This window comes from Bos javanicus, chromosome 1 (assembly GCF_032452875.1).
Source record: "Bos javanicus breed banteng chromosome 1, ARS-OSU_banteng_1.0, whole genome shotgun sequence".
In the NCBI taxonomy this organism is placed as follows: Eukaryota; Metazoa; Chordata; class Mammalia; order Artiodactyla; family Bovidae; genus Bos; species Bos javanicus.
The window spans coordinates 139,061,608-139,079,540 of NC_083868.1; the positions used below are offsets into that span (position 1 = coordinate 139,061,608).

General features: G+C 44.5%; 1 protein-coding gene across 1 annotated transcript; it reads right to left on the reverse strand.

The window, feature by feature from the left end:
- Positions 1-4,837: 4,837 nt before the first annotated feature.
- On the reverse strand, positions 4,838-17,483 carry PSMG1 (proteasome assembly chaperone 1). The gene is made up of 7 exons (XM_061421774.1): positions 17,268-17,483; positions 15,825-15,931; positions 14,604-14,755; positions 12,354-12,416; positions 9,556-9,754; positions 8,382-8,518; positions 4,838-5,044 (listed from the first exon to the last, which is right to left on the reverse strand). Exons 1-7 carry the CDS (start codon positions 17,399-17,401, stop codon positions 4,970-4,972), a joined length of 867 nt encoding a protein of 288 aa, XP_061277758.1. The 5' UTR covers positions 17,402-17,483; the 3' UTR covers positions 4,838-4,969.
- Between the last annotated feature and the right edge of the window lie 450 nt (positions 17,484-17,933).

Sequence of the window (17,933 nt, forward strand, 5' to 3'; positions counted from 1 at the left end):
TCACGAGACTTGACTACAACTCTGAGAGGTCTCCATTGCATTGGAAAAAGAGAAATCAGAAGGAGAAGTCATCTGTGTGCATTATGCTGTTTATTTTTCTCCAGAAACCACCACCATACACATTCGTGATCCACTGGTATGAATAAAATCACAAATCCTAAACCTTGAAATAATTACTGATCTGTTGTGTGCATACTAAATTGCTTCAGTCATGTCTGACTCTTTGGACCCTATAGACTCTAGCCCACCAGGCTCTTCTGTCCATGGGGATTCTCCAGGCAAGAATACTGGAGTGGGTTGCCATGCCCTCCTCCAGGGGATCCTCCTGACCCAGGGATCGAACCTGCATTTCTTATGTCTCTTGCATTGGCAGGTGGGTTCTTTACCACTAGCGCCAATTGGGAAGCCCCATTGATCAGTTACTCTTTATTAATCTCTGTGCAAAGTGAGGGAATTCAACCAACCACCACACTGAGAAATCCAAACTCGTTTTCCTTGACATGTCAGCAGCAAGAAACTCAAATAAATAATCCTTCCTTCTTCAAGCACCTTCTTGGTAGGCTTGCAGGAAACCATGGTCTCCCAGCTCCATCCTACCTTACTGGGGCCCTTCTGGGTCTCCTGGGGTTTCCCTGACTGGTGACATGGCAGGGCCCCAGGGCTTGTCCCTCGGTCCCTCATACTCATTGCCTGGTGATCTCACCCCACCCCAAAGCACTAAAATGGTCCCTTTGCAGACAATTCCCATCTTTAGCCGCCAGCCAGGACCTGTCTTCCAAGCCCCAGGCTGTGTGTCCAATTCAACATCTCCACCTGAGCATCTAGTTGACACCTCAGACTGACACCCAGAACCACCCTGGACTTCTCTCCTTAACCTACAGGCCTCCCTCTGTTCAACTGTTCACAACACAGACCTGTGGTGCATCCTGGCTTCTATAGCCAAGCTGTTAGCAAATACTATTGGTCAGATTGCTCAGTGGCTGGTGGGGCAGTATAGATACAAGGAGTGAATTTTACTGGGAGAGAAGTGTCACATTTCTGCACTTGTTAAGAGCAGAGATGCTAATTCAAGGCTGTTTGTAGGGCAAATGATCTTGGAAAATGGAGATTGGGTCTCCTGGAGCAAAGCACAGATCTGCTTCTTGTCCAGTGAAATAACATTTCCTACAGAGAAAAGGCAGGGCTTTCCCGGTGGCTCAGAGGGTAAAGAATATGCCTGCAATGCAGGAGATATAGGAGACGTGGGTTCCATCCCTGGATTGGGAAGATCCCCTGGAGGAGGAAATGGCAACCCACTCCAATATTCTTGCCTGAAAAATCCCATGGACTGAGAATACGACTGAGCGACAAAGCATGCACACAGAGAAAAGGCAGGTTTGCTTATCATTCATCATGGAAGTTCCAGGTTCCTTAAATCCAAGGGTCTTCAGCTGTGATGCAGACCCACTGCAAGCAAGTATCTACCTGGATAGTTCTGCCTCAGCCTATTGGGACTTGGGGGATGGAAGGCAGGTGAAACTGACACAGACATGAAGCACAGGCTCCTTGCTTGCTCCAATTAAGTCCTGTCTCTAGCCTGAAGTCTCATGTCTATACCAGGCCTAGGGAGATTGTGGCAGACTTACCTGTAAGTTTTCAAGTCAGCAAAATTCCTTCATGGTTCTTGACACTGTGATGTTACAGAGTGGACTATGATTAGATATATAGAAACAACACAATATTTTTAAGGGTGTTGTATTTCAGGCCATCATATTTCTACTAATCAGAAAGCTACAAAGCTGCTAACAAAGGTCATTTCTTTGAGAGTATGCAAGGAAGCAATGAAAAAGAATGCCTTACGAAAGGACGGTGAATGAGGTGGGAGAAGTTCTGCCAGAGAAGAGAAACAGCTTTGTCATGGAACCCTTCCCTTGAGTAGGCGGCGGATGCCAGGCACTAATTTCAAGACTGGTACAACTAGCGCCTACTGTCTGTTCGGTTTCCCGGTGGCACTAGTTGTGGTAGAGAACCCACGTCCAATGCAGGCAACGTAAGAGACACAGGTTTGATCCCCTGGAGGAGAGCACGGCAACCCCTTCCAGTATTCTTGCCTGGAGAATCCCATGGACAGAAGAGCCTAGCAGGCTGCAGCCCACAGGGTTGCACAGAGTAGGACACAACTGAAGCAACTTAGCTTGCATGCATTATCTGTGTTCTAGTCTCTGTGTTTTCAAAGAGAAGCCTTTCTTGCATATGTGCTGTCCCTGTCTCACCCTCATGCACCAGGTGTGTTGAGAACAGACAACTTGTCTTTTTAGTTTGTTGGTGTCTGTAGAAGGTGCATCTTGACCTGATCTAGGTCACAAGATTCTGGACTTTGAGCCTAATACAGTAACTGGATGACACAATGGGTGTCAAAGGACTGGGATGCATGTATGTTGCACGTGGGAGAGGCATGAGTAATTGTGATCAGAGGGCAGACCCAGGCACATCAATTCTATTGATGGCCCGTTTCTCATACTCCTGCCCCTGCCCCGTCTATACCTCTTGGCGGTGCCCCCTCCCACATACTATCTCTGGATGTGACCATGGGGATTACAGCCAACTTGATAGAGTGACTTGAAAAAGCCCTTGCTAGTTTCTGTCCCCTCTTTTGCTCCTCTGTAATCAGTGGGAAATTCTGAGGCACGTCTCAGCACATATCCTGGCTCCTATTGAGAGTCAATTCCTAGGCATGTTGATAAGAAGTCCAGGGTCCCTGAGGAGGAGAAAGGGGTCTGGGGCCCTCAAGGAGGAGATGGGGTCTGGAATTCTCAAGGAGGAAAGGACAAATGTTGTGTTTTTTTTTCCCCTACATTTCTTAGGAAGAATTATATAACAATAATGTATCCTGCTTGAGGACATGTTTCTTATTCCTGAAAACCTCCTGACTAATCATTATCTTAAAATGTGTATTATGGGAGTGGGTCTAGTAAGGTCTTCACAACCTTGAGACATTCTTTTGATTCATGGGGTCACAAAGAGTCGGACACGACTGAGCGACTGAACTGAATAACCAATTAAAAACTATAAAATTCCCTTGCCAAGACTAGGGATTGGGGCACTCTCCGTCCCCCTCTGATGTCTGTATCAGCTTTCTCTGTCCCTTTTTATACTTTAATAAAACTCTGCTACACAAAAGCTCTTGAGTGATGAAGACTGGTCCCTGGCCCCGAGGCTAAATCTTCTTCGGAGATCACGAATCAGACACCATTCACCCTAAACTATCACTATGCTGGGGGAACAGGAGTGATGGGTGAAGAAAGCTCAACCACACCAATCGAGGCCATTGCAGGATCAGCCAGGCCCCGGCAACTCATGTCACACACCTGACTATGGATGTGGGAGCCGAGAGACCAGTCAATCAGGGACACTCGCCCAATCAGCAGACTCAAGATTGACAGAGAATGCATTAAGTCTCCAAGTTCAAGTGTGGGTATTAGGCTGTAGTATTATAGCTAGTAAACAGGTAAGTTACCATTTTGTTCTCAACTGCATGGCACTTCAGCTTAAAATTCAATAATCTAGCTTTTTATGTCTTCATTCTTAGCACTGATGGGACTCTTTCAATTTACAGAAAGTCTTTCAAAGTCTGTCTTCATATTGGAAGAAATTGTTGTCATTAATTACTGTCTATGGTCCAGTCCCTTCTCCAGGAACAGGCCATCTTGCATCATCTTTCCATTCCTGTCCTTCTGCATCAAAGGACATACCTCAGCTTAATTCCCAATGTAACAGCTTTGTTTGTATTAAATACTGTAATATACATGCAATAAATAGTACATGTACTTACGTGCTGCTGCTGCTAAGTCGTTTCAGTTGTGTCCAACTCTGTGCGACCCCATAGACGGCAGCCCACCAGGCTCCCCTGTCCCTGGGATTCTCCAGGCAAGAACACTGGAGTGGGTTGTCATTGCCTTCTCCAATGAAAGTGAAAAGTGAAAGTGAAGTCACTCAGTCGTGTCCGACTCTTCACGACCCCATGGACTGCAGCCTACCAGGCTCCTCCGTCCATGGGATTTTCCAGGCAAGAGTACTGGAGTGGGGTGCCATTGCCTTCTCCGGTACTTACGTGACATACTGCCTACTACTGACACACAATCCCAATTTTAATTCTAAGGGTAAATTTTGGTTTCTTTCCACATCTTTTACACAGTTCTTAAATTTTCCTTTCAGCTAGCTTCTTTAGCTCATACATTCTCAATCTCTCAGAAAAATCCAAAGTCCCTGAATTTAAAAACAGCCTGATAGGTATGGTTCTGTCAACTCCACCATTTTAAAATTTATCTTCGTGGATGCAGGTTACAGTTTAATGAATGGTCCTGTGCAGCAGGGCGGCTCCTTGGAACTCATCACCTCCTCACATTCTAATGAGAACATTCTCCTGCAGCCAAGCTGAGGACATCAGTACAACAGCAACACTGCAAATAGCCCAGCAAGTCTGGGGAAAGAAGCTACCATAAGAGATTACTGAAAGTCATGAAATACAAATTTTCTGGTTTCATTTTGAGCAAGTATATAACTTCGATTTTTATCCATAAAACAAAAAAACTGAAGAACTCACAATATAGAACCTTTCCGCATATTAAGACTCACCAATACCAGATCATCAGCTTTCAGGTATCACATAGAATTTTTGCACCAAAGTATATATTTTGCCATATTAATAACACTTGTTAGCTGTAGCTTTTTAACAATTTAACTATCTTACCTTAAGATAGTCAAATAAGACAAAACCCCCACCTTGTGGATAAAGAGAACCATCTGGCTTATTTCAGGTGTGAATAGAACCACCATAAACAAGGAACAGAAACTACAATGAATTTAAAATAAGTTTATTCTGTTAACACCCTCATAATACCCCCGTGGAAAAAAGTAACTACAAAACAGGGTATGCTGCTGCCCTTAAAGGAATGGATGGGTGATACACGGCACAAAACCATCTTGGGAATCACGTGTAAATGTTACTCTGAATCTCATTTGTTGTCATCAATTTCTTCAGTATCTCTGTGCTCTGGGGAATGTTCTGGAGGGAGAGAAGTTGTTAACATAGTGAGAATTTAGTCAGAACAAGGCACACGTGCCCAGCCAGCCCTACTACTGACACAGAAGCAGAGAGGAAACCGGAAAGGACAGGCCCCACCTCTCACCGCCTCACCTGATGGACGGGACATCTGGTGGGTCCTCTTCAACCCTGCCCGAAGCTCTCTGACAGGACCCCAGGCCTCCAGGAGTCTTGAGCCCTTTGGTCACCTCTTCCACATGTGCTCAGTCCTCTCTGCACCCCAACCAAGGGGCCTCCCAGTCCCCTCAAACGCACCTGAGCCTGCCCAGTTCACGCTACACTGCCTCGCTGGGCATGTCTCCTCCACCGGGACCTGCCCATCCCTTGGGTCCAGCTGAAGGGCTCCTTCCCGTGGAGCCTCTCCTCGGTTGACCTCACGCCCTGCCCACCCTGGCTGGCAGCTGGCACCTGGCACAGCAACCACCTGTGCCACCTCCAGGCCATGGACCACCCAGCACCATGTGGTCCACACAGCAGGGACGCAAGAGAATTCCATCTTGTTCCCAACTTGAACTCCATCTTGTTGACCAAATACCACTTCAAGAAGAACAGAAGCTCTGACCTAAGCCAGGACGACTGTATTCAGTCACTAAGAAGACAGTGCTCTTCAAAAAGCCCCTTCATCCTCCCATAAGTCATCATGTTTACAGCAAGAAATGAAAAGGTAAAGAGAAGTTAACTACATTTCCCCTACAAAGGATGTTTTTAGACACTTAAAGTTGACTTAAACTCTACGTGACAAATGGTTTACAAGTCTCAGAACAAGTACAGAATATTCTGGGTCACTGGAGCCCTGAGCACTGACCAGCATCACAGAGCCCGTGCAGCCCCTTCATGGAAGCATCTGGACGGCTCTGCTTCTGGCCCTTCACCACTCTCACCGCAGAGCTGACGGCTGCGAGGCAATTTGCCATAAAAGACGGAATAACTGGCTGACAGTCTGGACTTTGCTGCCGATGAAGGACTCTCATTTGTCACTTAAGTCTCAGCCCTCACAATGGTATGCAAGGTGACAAGGAGACCTGGTGTCTTAAAACAGGGGACTCTGACAACTACGGACACCGACATGATAGAAAACACGGTGACAAAACTCAGGGGACCATATGTGAAACAGACAGCCAGCCGGAATTTGCTGTATGGCTCAGGAAACTCAAACAGGGACTCTGTATCAACCTAGAGGGCTGGGATGGGAGGGAGACGGGAGGGAGGCTCCAAAGGGAGGGGATATATGTATACCTATGGCTGATCCATGTTGAGGTTTGACAGAAAACAAAATTCTGTAAAGCAATTATCCTTCAATAAAAAAAATAATAAATTTAAAATTAAAAAAAAAAAAAAAGCCAAGGGGAAGTGTGAAACACGGGAGCATGAAGCCAGATTGCACGCTATACAGAAAAGAGCACATCAGTGCAAAGCCTTTGGTGATCTGCAGGTGCAGAGTCGGGTCCACGCTTCCCACAGAATTTAGAATGTCCACCAATGGACCTGTGAGAACGGGCCAAGAACAGACAGTGCAGAACAGGCTTCACCAGATAATAGCAGGCTCAGGTCACACATCCACATCCCAGGCTTGGAAACTGACACCTGTCTTAATAAAGGGAGAAATTCTGGTGAAAAAGACGAGGTGCAATGCTGAAAGGGAAACAAATCAACAAGCCTATACGTCTGTACTACCTACACACACACTATGTTCACGTGGACGTACAGCCGAGCAGACTAGTGCTTAAGTACAACCCCCAGAACCCGTGCTTTGCACAGCACTGCCAGGAGGTAGATACATTTTAAATGTATTCAAGTATTTCGTGCTTCATAATAAAGTCTAAGTTTGTTATTCATTTCTCTTGTTTCACTATGTCCTTTTTAATGTCCCTCTTTTATTTTTTCATTATTTTATCTCTCATGGCAAAACTGCCTCTCAGACAATTCAGTACGTGGTGGCAACATCTGCATGAACGAGCTCATGGCCATGATGTCTGTGGTGAAGATGCTTGGGTGGCAGTGCCCAGAGTGAAGACAGTGGCCACGGCCCCTGCCCTCAATGAAGTGGGAAGAGCTGATCAGGTAATCACAGACGCAGGCAATGCCACTAGTTACCACATCCTCAGAAAGGGATGCTAAATACAAAATAACTTGCCTGAGAGGTTATCCATGACTCCAGGTAAGCTGAAAGATATACTTCAATTATACTAAGTTAGGACTTCACTCTTACTAATTCAGTAAATGCCTGAGGGCCTTTGACACATCAGACTCATGACGTACTGGGGCTACCACAAGAGAAAACGCTCCCACGTAGGTGACAGTCTAATTTACGAAACCTATGAAATTAGCTGATGCCAACAGAAATTACAAAGGAAGCTGCCCTACTCCTAATGGCCATCCTAGAATAAAACAAGGCTTTCAACCTGGAATAATGCTGTTATTATCTCATCCCCTTAAAGAAGAAGTTCTTCAACAAGAGTCCATACTGTCAGCACATCTCTTAGGGAGAAGATGGGAGTCCCTAGACTACCTGAAATTACTGGCAAAACCTTTCTGTACATGCGGATATGTATTTTTCTGGGAAAAGAGCCCACAGGTACATCCAAACTTAGAACAGGGAACAGATTTAGCCCATCTAGTCCCAATGCAAAATTAAGTCAATAAACGTTATGATAATTTGATCCATACTATGCTCCAAAATGCCTTCTCAAAAATTATACTTTGCAGGAACTTCCCCGGTGGCACAGTGGATAAAAATCTACCTGTTAACGCGTGGGACGTGGGTTCAATCCCTGGTCGGGGAAGACCCAACATGCCACGGAGCAAGGAAGCCTGTACACCACAACTATGGAGCCTGCGCTCTAGAGCCCATGTTCCATGACAAGAGAAACCTCAGCAAGGAGGAGCCCGAGCACGGGAACAAACTGCAGTCCCAACTTGCCGCAAGTAGACAAAGCCCATCGACAGCAACAAAGACCCAGCACAGCCGAAAATTAATTAATTAATGTAAAAAAAAAAAAAATTACACCTTCCAAATTAATAAGTTACAGAAACTTCTTGAAGAGTGAAACCATCTTCCCACACAGACATCTGGGATTTAAAGCACTGGCCTATCCTGACAAACATGAACAAAATATTCTCGGAGTTTCAGAAGTGTATCTAGAAGAACATGTGATAATCATATGCAAACTCCCAGACCAGCAGCTTTCTCTTTACTTGGGGTGAAAAAGATCTCTATTTGCTACTTAGGTTTCACATTCAATACCACATTTATGTTCGCTACCAAGTTCATTATTAAGTCAATAAAATAAAGCCTTACCTTAACCAAACACTTTAAACTTTTGGAAGAAAGTACAGGCTTAAAAGCTTCGATTGTGATCAGGTCTAATTTCATCACATCAGTGTAACACAAGTACAGAACTGCAGGGATTCTCCATACTTGACAGTAACTCAGAACTATGAATAGACAAGAACAAAATCACTTAGGTTTTCTGTTACACAATTTTAAAGTGCAACGCCTCTACCTCATAAAGGCTGCTTTTAAAATAGTTGTCTCTGTTGCCTCTTTTCATCATTTATAGCCATTTTGAATCAATTATAACGCATATTTTCTTTCAAAGACAATTTACTTTCCTAAGTTATCTTTGCTTTACAAGTAAGATACAAGATTATAATTTTGTTAACTGCACTGAAGTAAATTACATGCAAATAATAAATATATAATGCATAATATAAAACATTTAGCCATTTGTTCTAATAAACGTAACATTTAAAGTTTAAAAAAAACTTTTATTTATGAACAAATAAGTGAATTATATAACATATTAACCACTAAAAAGTGAGAATCAAAATTTGATATGTTAGGGTATAATTGGTAGTATGAATAAAAAATAAACTATTAAAGTAACTACCAAAATTCAATATCTGAAGCTTCTAACAATTAAAACACACTTTGCCAACTTTTCATGCATGAACAAATGACACCTAACACTGGTTTGCAGGATAAGTTATCAATGCTAGAAAGAAATGGCAGCTCTGAGTTAAGAGCTAAGAACTCAGAGCTGCTCTCATACAATGAATGTGTGTCTGCAAAGTTTAAACACTGAAACCAAATATAACATGCATGCGTGCTCAGCTGCTCGTCATGTCTGACTCTTTGTGACCCCATGTACTGCAATCTGCCAGGCTCCTCTGTCTATGGAGATCTAAATGCAAGAATACTGGAGTGGGCTGCCATGCCCTCCTCCAGAGAATCTTTCCCACTCAGGGATCGAACCCACTTCTCCTGCACTGGCAGACAGGTTCTTTACTGCTGAGCCATCAGGGAAGCTACAAAATATAACATACCTGCAACTACAGATACTGAGGACTAACACCAACACACTGGTATCAATCACCACTAACACCTCAAAAAGATCTCTACTTGTCCTAGCAACAACTATGAAAAAAGCAGTAACAAGAATAGAAGTGAATGGCATGAACTGCGATACTACCTGCTGCAGGAAGGTCGTGGACAATATTTGGTTGTTCTAGCAGTGAACAAAAAGGAGGCTCTTTGAAATTCTGAGTTTTTAGAGCTTTCAGGAAAGGAGTATGAAGGCTGCTGGTAGATTCTGAAGTTTTATAGTCAGTAACATGGCGACATGTGAGAATAGTGACTTGCATATTCTTCCTTGGACAAGAGCCAAAAACCTAACACAAAATTGATTTCAAATTAAAATAGATACATATTTTGTGACAGAACAGAAATATCCCTCAAGCTATTTACCTAACACCATTCATATAACAGTGTATACGTATGCTCTGAAGGGCTGGACGTGTCAATGGAAAACAGAGCCCCCGCTCTGCTATCCCCTCACTGGGGTGGGACTGATCTTAATTCTGTCACTTTCTAGCCAGGTGACCTTCTCCAAGTCACTTCCCCCACCTGTGAACTAAGGACAGAGGGAGGTGTGATCTCAAGTCAGAGAAGACAGGAACAAAGGAGGCAGAGCAGCTGCTATAACAGCCAGGGACACCATCACAGGTAAGGGAGTCACTCAACTACAAGCACCTGTTCATTTACGCCCTCCCCGCCATCCGCCGACGATGCCTATAGGCGATTTTTTTTGTTTTGTTCCAGTGTTTGTTCAGTTTCTAAGAGCACTACTTGCCATCGGTGTTGAGAACAATGTTACACTGAATGGAAGTGACACCCATTCTTTGCTGGAGAAAGTGACATAATTAAGATCCTACCTCAATGGACATGAGTTTGAGTAAACTCCGGGAGTTGGTGATGGACAGGGAGGCCTGGCATGCTGGGATTCACGGGGTCACAAAGAGTCGGACACGACTGAGCGACTGAACTGAACTGAACTGAACCTCTAAGAACGCTCCATTCAGACTAGTGTTGTATTAGCAACAGGAAGTGGTCCTCTCCTTAATGCATGGAATGATGGGTTCAAGAGCACTGTACTGAGGATGCTTCTAAGAACATCACTTGCAAGTTGCACTCATAACAGTGTTACATCAGTGCAAATGATTCTTAAATTCACCTTTAAGTGTATTTCCTTTATAAATCAAGTTTCAACTGCTCAAGGCCTCAATGTCCACCTAAGTTGGTACTTCATGGATTTCTAAGGACTCTTTCAGCTTTTAAAATCTCTGATAACATAAGAAAAGGGAAGAAGCTATCTTCAAGGGGAAAAATAAGAGCAGATTTTAGATCTCTGCACCTCTTCTGAAAATATTTTATGAAGAAAAGAAAGAAAATGGCTATTTCAAATAGCAAGAGAACTGAAGATTTTAGGTTATGTGCTGTAAATGATTTGTAAGACTTTTAATTATAGCATAGCTTTATAAATAAACACAGAACTTAACATCATATACATTTATAAGCAATGTTCCATTTAAGAAATATAACATTATTCACAAGGCCTGATTTATCATCCTCTCTGAATACTTATGTTTTGGAATACTTTGTTTTGGAAATGCATAACTTTACATTTTCTCAAGTCAGAGAGAGAAAAGCTATTCCACAGTACAAAACATCATACATAAATTAATAATATAAATTAATACAGCAGTTTTCTACTCTTCTGAGATCTATTCAAAGTTATGGACTCTGTCCCTACAAAATACACATAGGGACATAAAATAAAATGATATATACAGCCATCAGAACATTCATAGACCATATCAGAGAATCTCTCCTTTAATCAAAACAGCTACCAAAAATTATAAAGTGCATTTTAAGTATGCCAATCTGGTTTAAAACAGGTGTGCACAAAACTTATTTCTAATGAACTTAATTATACCTATATTTAACTGACATTAAATATATACAATAAATAAATTAAATATATATCTATATTTAGCCTAACTTTTAAACTGAAACATTTATAAGATGTATTGAAAAGGTTTATTTCATTAAAAAATAATACACAACTAAGAAAATTATGATTATTCCCTAAAATTGTTCAGTTCAGTTGCTCAGTCATGTCTGACTCTTTGCGACCCCATGGACTGCAGCACGCCAGGCCTCCCTGTCCATCACCAACTCCCAGAGTTTATTCAAACTCACGGCCATTGAGTCAGTGATGCCATCCAACCATCTCATCCTCTGTCAGCCCCTTCTCCTCCCGCCTTCAATCTTTTCCAATGAGTCAGTTTTGCGCACCAGGTTGTGAAAATATTGGAGTTTCAGCTTCAGCATCAGTCCTTCCAATGAATCAGTTGAGTTCAGTCACTTAGTCGTATCCGACTCTTTGCGACACCATGAATATTCAGGACTGACTTCCTTTAGGATGGACTGGTTGGATCTCCTAGTTAAATTCTTCACTGAAAAATTTTTTACTGGGCACATACAATTGCTCTATTCTCCCACAAAATGAAGACTCAATTGATCCATCCTAATGCTAAGAAATATGGCTGCAGCTCTGGTGTGAGTGGCGGCTTCGCGCCAGCCCCATGAACCCAGGTTGTGAGACCAGTTCACAGAGGCCTCCCACCTCACGGCCCCGAGTTTCCAAGCAGCCTGGGCACCATGGCTGGTTCTCACCCGTGGCTGTGCCCTGCTCTGCCTCACGTGGGTAACTTGTTAAAAAATGTGTTACATTTTCATGACCCATGATCTTCAGCACATGCTGGTTACATTTGCTTGTGTTCTTTTATTCTTCATGTTCTAAAACTCCTATAATATTTCTAAGGGAAAAAGCAAATACTTGCCCTACATCAACATCTGACTACGCAGGCTTACATGTAAAGACACTGAACCCTGATATAGTAGCAACCCCAGATGAGACTCTCTCACCTTTTCCAGCCACTGATATTGCTGATCTTCGGCCACGTAGCAACTGCACTGGCACAGCATGACCTGAAATCAAATTCCGTGTTTCCCGTCAGGTCAAGCAAGCGTTATACACACCCCACGCTGTCATCACATATGCATCATGTGAATCCCAAAACAACCCTTGGATAACATTTGGTTTGCTTAATCTTGTACCGGCTTATTCATTTTTCTTTAAAGTTTAAAATTTTAAGGATCAAGCCACTACTGGCAAGTAGTATCAGAAGAAAGTGCACACTGACAGCACAACCGTGAGGGCTGGCCAAGGAGATGCTGAAGATGCTGTCAGTAAACACCACCAGAGTCCTCTTTACAAAACTGGGGAGAACACCAGGCCTGCTGCCCTTCTTGGGGTCACACACTGTGAAGACCAAACTCAAAAAACAACAACAAAAAAATCACAAAAACATCAAGTGCTGTGAGAGTCAAGGGTAACAGTCCAGCCACATCTCAGGCCAGCAGTACGCAAGGATGGGGCTGATGTCTGGAAGGTGGCAGTAGTCTAGAAGCCACGTGCTCAAACTGAAAACCTGCCACACAGAGGTGTCAGAGGGTAAGATGACTGATCATCAATGCTCGTGGAACGATAGTATCCATAAAAATCAACCGTGTCCAAATATTGCCAGAAACATTAACACCTAATGATGCAAGTGGGAAAACATGAAGCACAGGGACCTTCCCAGCAGCCCAGTTAGACTGCAGGAGCCACGGGTTCAATCCCTGGCTGGGGAAGTGAGATCCCACATGTAATATAGCACAGCCAAAAAAAAAAATTAAGCACAAGAGGACAAAAAGGGGCCCCAAGGTTAGGGAGAAGAACAAGACTAGATACATAATTAGTTATACACACAGGGTCTGAATAGTCAAGACACCCAACAAACCAATGGTAAACCTAAACACAGTAACAGAAAGTTTTCCTGCTTGACCCCCAAGACGTATTCTACAGCGAAAACTTTCCACTAAGGACCAGATGAAGAACATGCTTAGTTCCCTTACTATTTATGCCCCATAAATATTGGGTGCTTACAAAAACCCTTATGTAACATTTTAATAACGTTGGATTACATGTTACAGAAACAAACTAAATATTATAAAACCAAATTTTATCATTTTCAAGGCTAACCTTATAGTATTACAGTTACTGATGTCTTCTACTGTCTGAGCCCCTGCCCCTGGCCTCCGTTCAAGCGTCCAGCACCAGTGGAAGAGCACTCTGTCAACAAGCAGGTGGGCAGACAGGCATCACCCGCGGGGCCGCCTCACCAGCCTAACGTGTCTCCCCAACTGTGCTGCTTTTTCGGAATGGTCCCAAGGACAGAAGATGTGCTCAGTTGCTCAGTCGTGTCCAACTCTCTGCAACCCTATGTACTGTAGCCTGCCAGGCTCCTCTGTCCATGGGATTTCCCAGACAAGAAGACTGGAGTGGGTAGTCATTTCCTCCTCCAGGGCATCTTCCTGACTCAGGGATCGAACCTGCGTCTCCTGCCTTGTTTACTATGGAGCCACCTGGGAAGCCCAGGACCCAAGAACAGGACTAGGACAAATGCGATCCAATAAAATCACTAGGCGTCAGCTGCAGAGCATGTTTTACAGCTTAACAAATCAGGATGAATTAGGAATTCTCTAGGGGTCCAGCAGTTAAGACTTCACACTTCCACTGCAGGGGGACCAGGTTCCATCCCTGGTCAGGGGGAACCAAGATCCCTCAGGCCATGCAGCAGCACAGCCAAAAAATAAATCAGGATGAATTAGGCAAGGATGAAAGCTCAGTGTCAACAGAATTGCATTCAGAGTGCATAAAGCACTCATCTGCTCAGTGTTAACTGAGTGTCCAGTCTATAGGAATGGGTTTAAAGCTGAATGCCAGGTGGGTTTAGGGCAACAAAGCAGAACCCCTGCTTCCACAGCGTGTATGCATTTTCCCACATTTAGATCTGCCAGCTTAAATCATTTTCTGAATGAGGGCAAGGTTTAAGTATCTAATGTCATGGTTTGTTTCTAAAAAAGTTACTTCAGAATTTCTTCACAAGTTTACCAACACACCGTATTTGCCACATTGATATTATACAAGCAGAAAAATGATTACTACCACTGCCAACAGGCAGAATCCCTCAGCCCAAAAGTAGATATAAAGGAATGTGGAATTCAAATGAACACTACATAAATGACGCCTAAATAACTCCCACTTATACACACAAGCCAGGCGCCACATACCGAAGGATTCGATTTCAGGTGATAAAACACACAAAAAGCCTCTGTGGGGGACAGGTGTGCAGTGTCCGTTGTCCTACACCATTCATTCCAGAGTTTAGCACAACCGACTTCTTCCCAGGCTCCTGAATTCATGACAAATGATGACAAAAACGCTGTGAAAAACAAGGCACATCGGTTAGTGCTGGGCTCCACAAGTTGTATTTTCTATTCAATAAAAAACAAATTCAGTATCTACGGCTGATTCATATTGTTGTTTGGCAGAAACCAACACAACACGGTAAAGCAATTATCCTCCAATTTAAAATAAATGAATTTTTTAAAATCATAAAAAATAAATAAATTCAAGTTGAGAATCCTAGTGCTAAAGAGCCATTGAGAGCATCAACCTTATACACATCATCCTTGTGCAGAAAAAGAAACTGAGGCCTCAAGAAGTTAGAGGCCATGCCCTGAGTTTAGAGGATACTGGAGCCAGGAATCAGGAAGACAGGTTTACTGACAGGTCTCACCAAAGTCTCACACTGTAACAACCTTCTGGAAAATTTTAGGCCAGGAGAACTGTAAATAAGTGAGTCAGCTATTATTTACCATGTACTGTTCTACAGGCACTGCTGCTGCTGCTAAGTCGCTTCAGTCGTGTCCGACTCTGTGCGAAGGCACTAGGGGTACCTTACAGGGCAAGGAATTTTCACTGAGTTCCCCAAGGCTCTCCTCTGGGCCTATGAACTCCCTAAAATGATACAGGTTTGTGTACTTTTGTGTGTGTATTCATTATTCCAGCTGAACTCTGCACTGTTCCGACTTTAATCTATCAAATGAATTCATATATATATAAACCTTATATTGCTAGAGTTCTCCTTATGATTTTAAAGGAGTCAGTTAACTCACAAACATACAAAGACCCACTGTAACAAGGGACTGCTGACCCCCTGGCCAGCTGGGCCACAACAGGCCCAGAAGCCCAAGAAAACCTGGATACTAGAAACGGGGTTTCCTTGAAATCATAAGTTCCTAAAGCCAAGAATATTTCCCTTAAATCTTAGTTTTCAAGTTTCTCAAAAAGCGCGACATGAGCAGGGACGGATTTCATTCAGACACAGTTATTCTGCTATGACTTCTTCTAAAAAAGTAATATCCATCTGAAATCTGTTATGATGGAAAGAAGTAACTTCAGCTTCTGCTCTTTCAACAAAACGTGTAGTCTAATGCACTTCCACTTACCTACTGCATTATTCCCTATTGCAATTATAAACTTGGAGCAAGGATGTTTTTCCAGCAGAGAAACTTCCAACGTTGTTTTTGTCTGTCTTCGAAAGAGCCGCACCTCCCTAACAAGAGAAACAAAAAAAATGAAAGAAAAGCAATTTAAATGTTGTTGTTCAGTCACTCAGTTGTGTCTGACTCTTTGTGACCCTATGAACTGTATCCCACCCCAGGCTTTCCTGTACTCCACATAATTTAAATGTAATTAGTATCATACTGTGACAAAAAGGTTACCACAGGTATGATTTTGTATTAAGTAGAATGCAAACTTTAATTCTATAAAGAACATAATTATCATTTTAAGGAAGCAACGGATTCAAGCAACAATAATTCATAGGTAAAACCGTTTGTTGCCCAGTTTATGGAGAACTGTAGCAGAGAGATCAGGCTGTCCAGTTGATCCACAGATCAATCTGTCTTAGCAACCCAAACAGTGGACAACTAGGCATAGTGTGTGGTGAGAAACGGCAAGCACCACCTCTGAGGCTTTCTTGCAGCATAACACTGACCAAGCCTCTTAGAAGGAACTTCCCTTTACAGGAAATGCATGTGACAGACACACACCTGAATAAAGGACACCAAGAGGAAGCAATCAGGCCAGTCCAGAGAGTGGGACATCCCACAGGACAATCGGTCTCTCGAAGCGGGAGAGAGAGTTGGGGGCGGGGAGGAAACTGCTCTAAATGCATGGAAGTTCAAGAGATAAAACGTCTAAATCTAAGGTGTGTGCCTTGCCAGGGTTCTGACTTCCTCAAACCCACTGTAAAATGTCGTGTCTGAGACAACTGGATAACTCTGACCATGGACTGGCTATATTACACTGTATCCAAAAAGTTAATATGTAAGAAAATACCTGTATCTTTTGATACGCATTCTGAAAGCTGTAGAGGTGAAAGGCCACGGAGACTGGGACCCACCAAAGGGTGGAGAGAGATAAAATGTGGCAAAATTTTCCTGTTGAATTTATGTGACTGGAGGGGCTTAACGTGCCATTTTACTGTTTTCTCTAATGTCTATGTGTTTGGAAATAACACTTTTTTAAAAAAGGACATATCCATATGCTGCTGACACACGATGCTAACCAAGAAGTGCGGCGGAGAATACAGTTTTTAAGAGTTGTCTTATATCCATGAACCAAACGCACGACAGACTTGAGGGAGGAAGACAGGCCCGCAGCGCTGGAGAACGGATCACGCCCGCAGGAAACCACCGGCACCAACGCTGAAGGAAGCCTTTGAAGACGGCAGGAGCCGACGCCCCACCGAGCCGTCAGCAGAGCCCGCGGGCCGCCACCCGGCACCCCCGCAGCCGTCTTGGCCCCCAAAGCAGGGGGCCTGGGGGAGGGCGGAGCAGCCGCAACCTCAAGGCCTGCACGTCCGCTCCGATGCCCCAGGACCTCACCTCTTCCGCGCCAGCTGTCGCCGGACCTCCCTATCCTCGGGCGTCTCCCTATTCCCCTCTTCTTCCTCCTCCTCCTCCTCCGTCCCGGCTCGGCACGGCGTCCTCACCACCTCCCCGAAGAACGTGGCCGCCATGCTCTCCCTTACTCTTTCCCAGCCTAACTGCGGTGCCACTGAACCGCGCACGCGTCCCGCGCACGCGCCCGAGAGCACCGCCCCCCCCGCCCCCCTCGCCCCCCTCGCCCCCCTCCTCCACAGCACCGCCACACCCCCTGCACCACTCCCGCGCATGCGCCCCGAGTCCTTGCGGCGGTGCAAATCCAGGACCTTTTTCTTTCGCAGCCCGAGCCCGGTGGGGCCGCCGAAAAATCGGGTGACTGCAGGCTAGAGAGGCGAGCCGGGGGGCGGGGTCTCCCGTCCCCGCAGGTAACGGACCAGGCCGACAAGGGGCTCGACCGCCCCCGGCCCAGTCCTTACAGCTCCGGGAAGAGGCCAGCCCGGTTACCTTTCCTTCCTTAACTCCGTTTCCGTTTTCTTCTCCGTTAGGAGTGACAGGGTGAGCTTTGGTTTATTAAGAACCCGGCTTCAAACCGCGACCGCCCCAGGTAGGTGCCGGCCCGGCCCGGCGCGTCCTCGGGACAGTGGACAGAGGGCGGATGGACGGGCA

Bases quoted from the DNA above. Each gene is read 5' to 3' on its own strand.
- PSMG1 (XM_061421774.1), bottom strand. From the start codon at position 17,401: ATGGCGGCCACGTTCTTCGGGGAGGTGGTGAGGACGCCGTGCCGAGCC. The intron at 9,755-12,353 runs GTGAGAGAGTCT...ATTTTGTGTTAG, and splicing joins AATATCAGTGGCTGGAAAAG to GTTTTTGGCTCTTGTCCAAG. The intron at 8,519-9,555 runs GTAGTATCGCAG...GTCTATTCATAG, and splicing joins CCACGACCTTCCTGCAGCAG to TTCTGAGTTACTGTCAAGTA.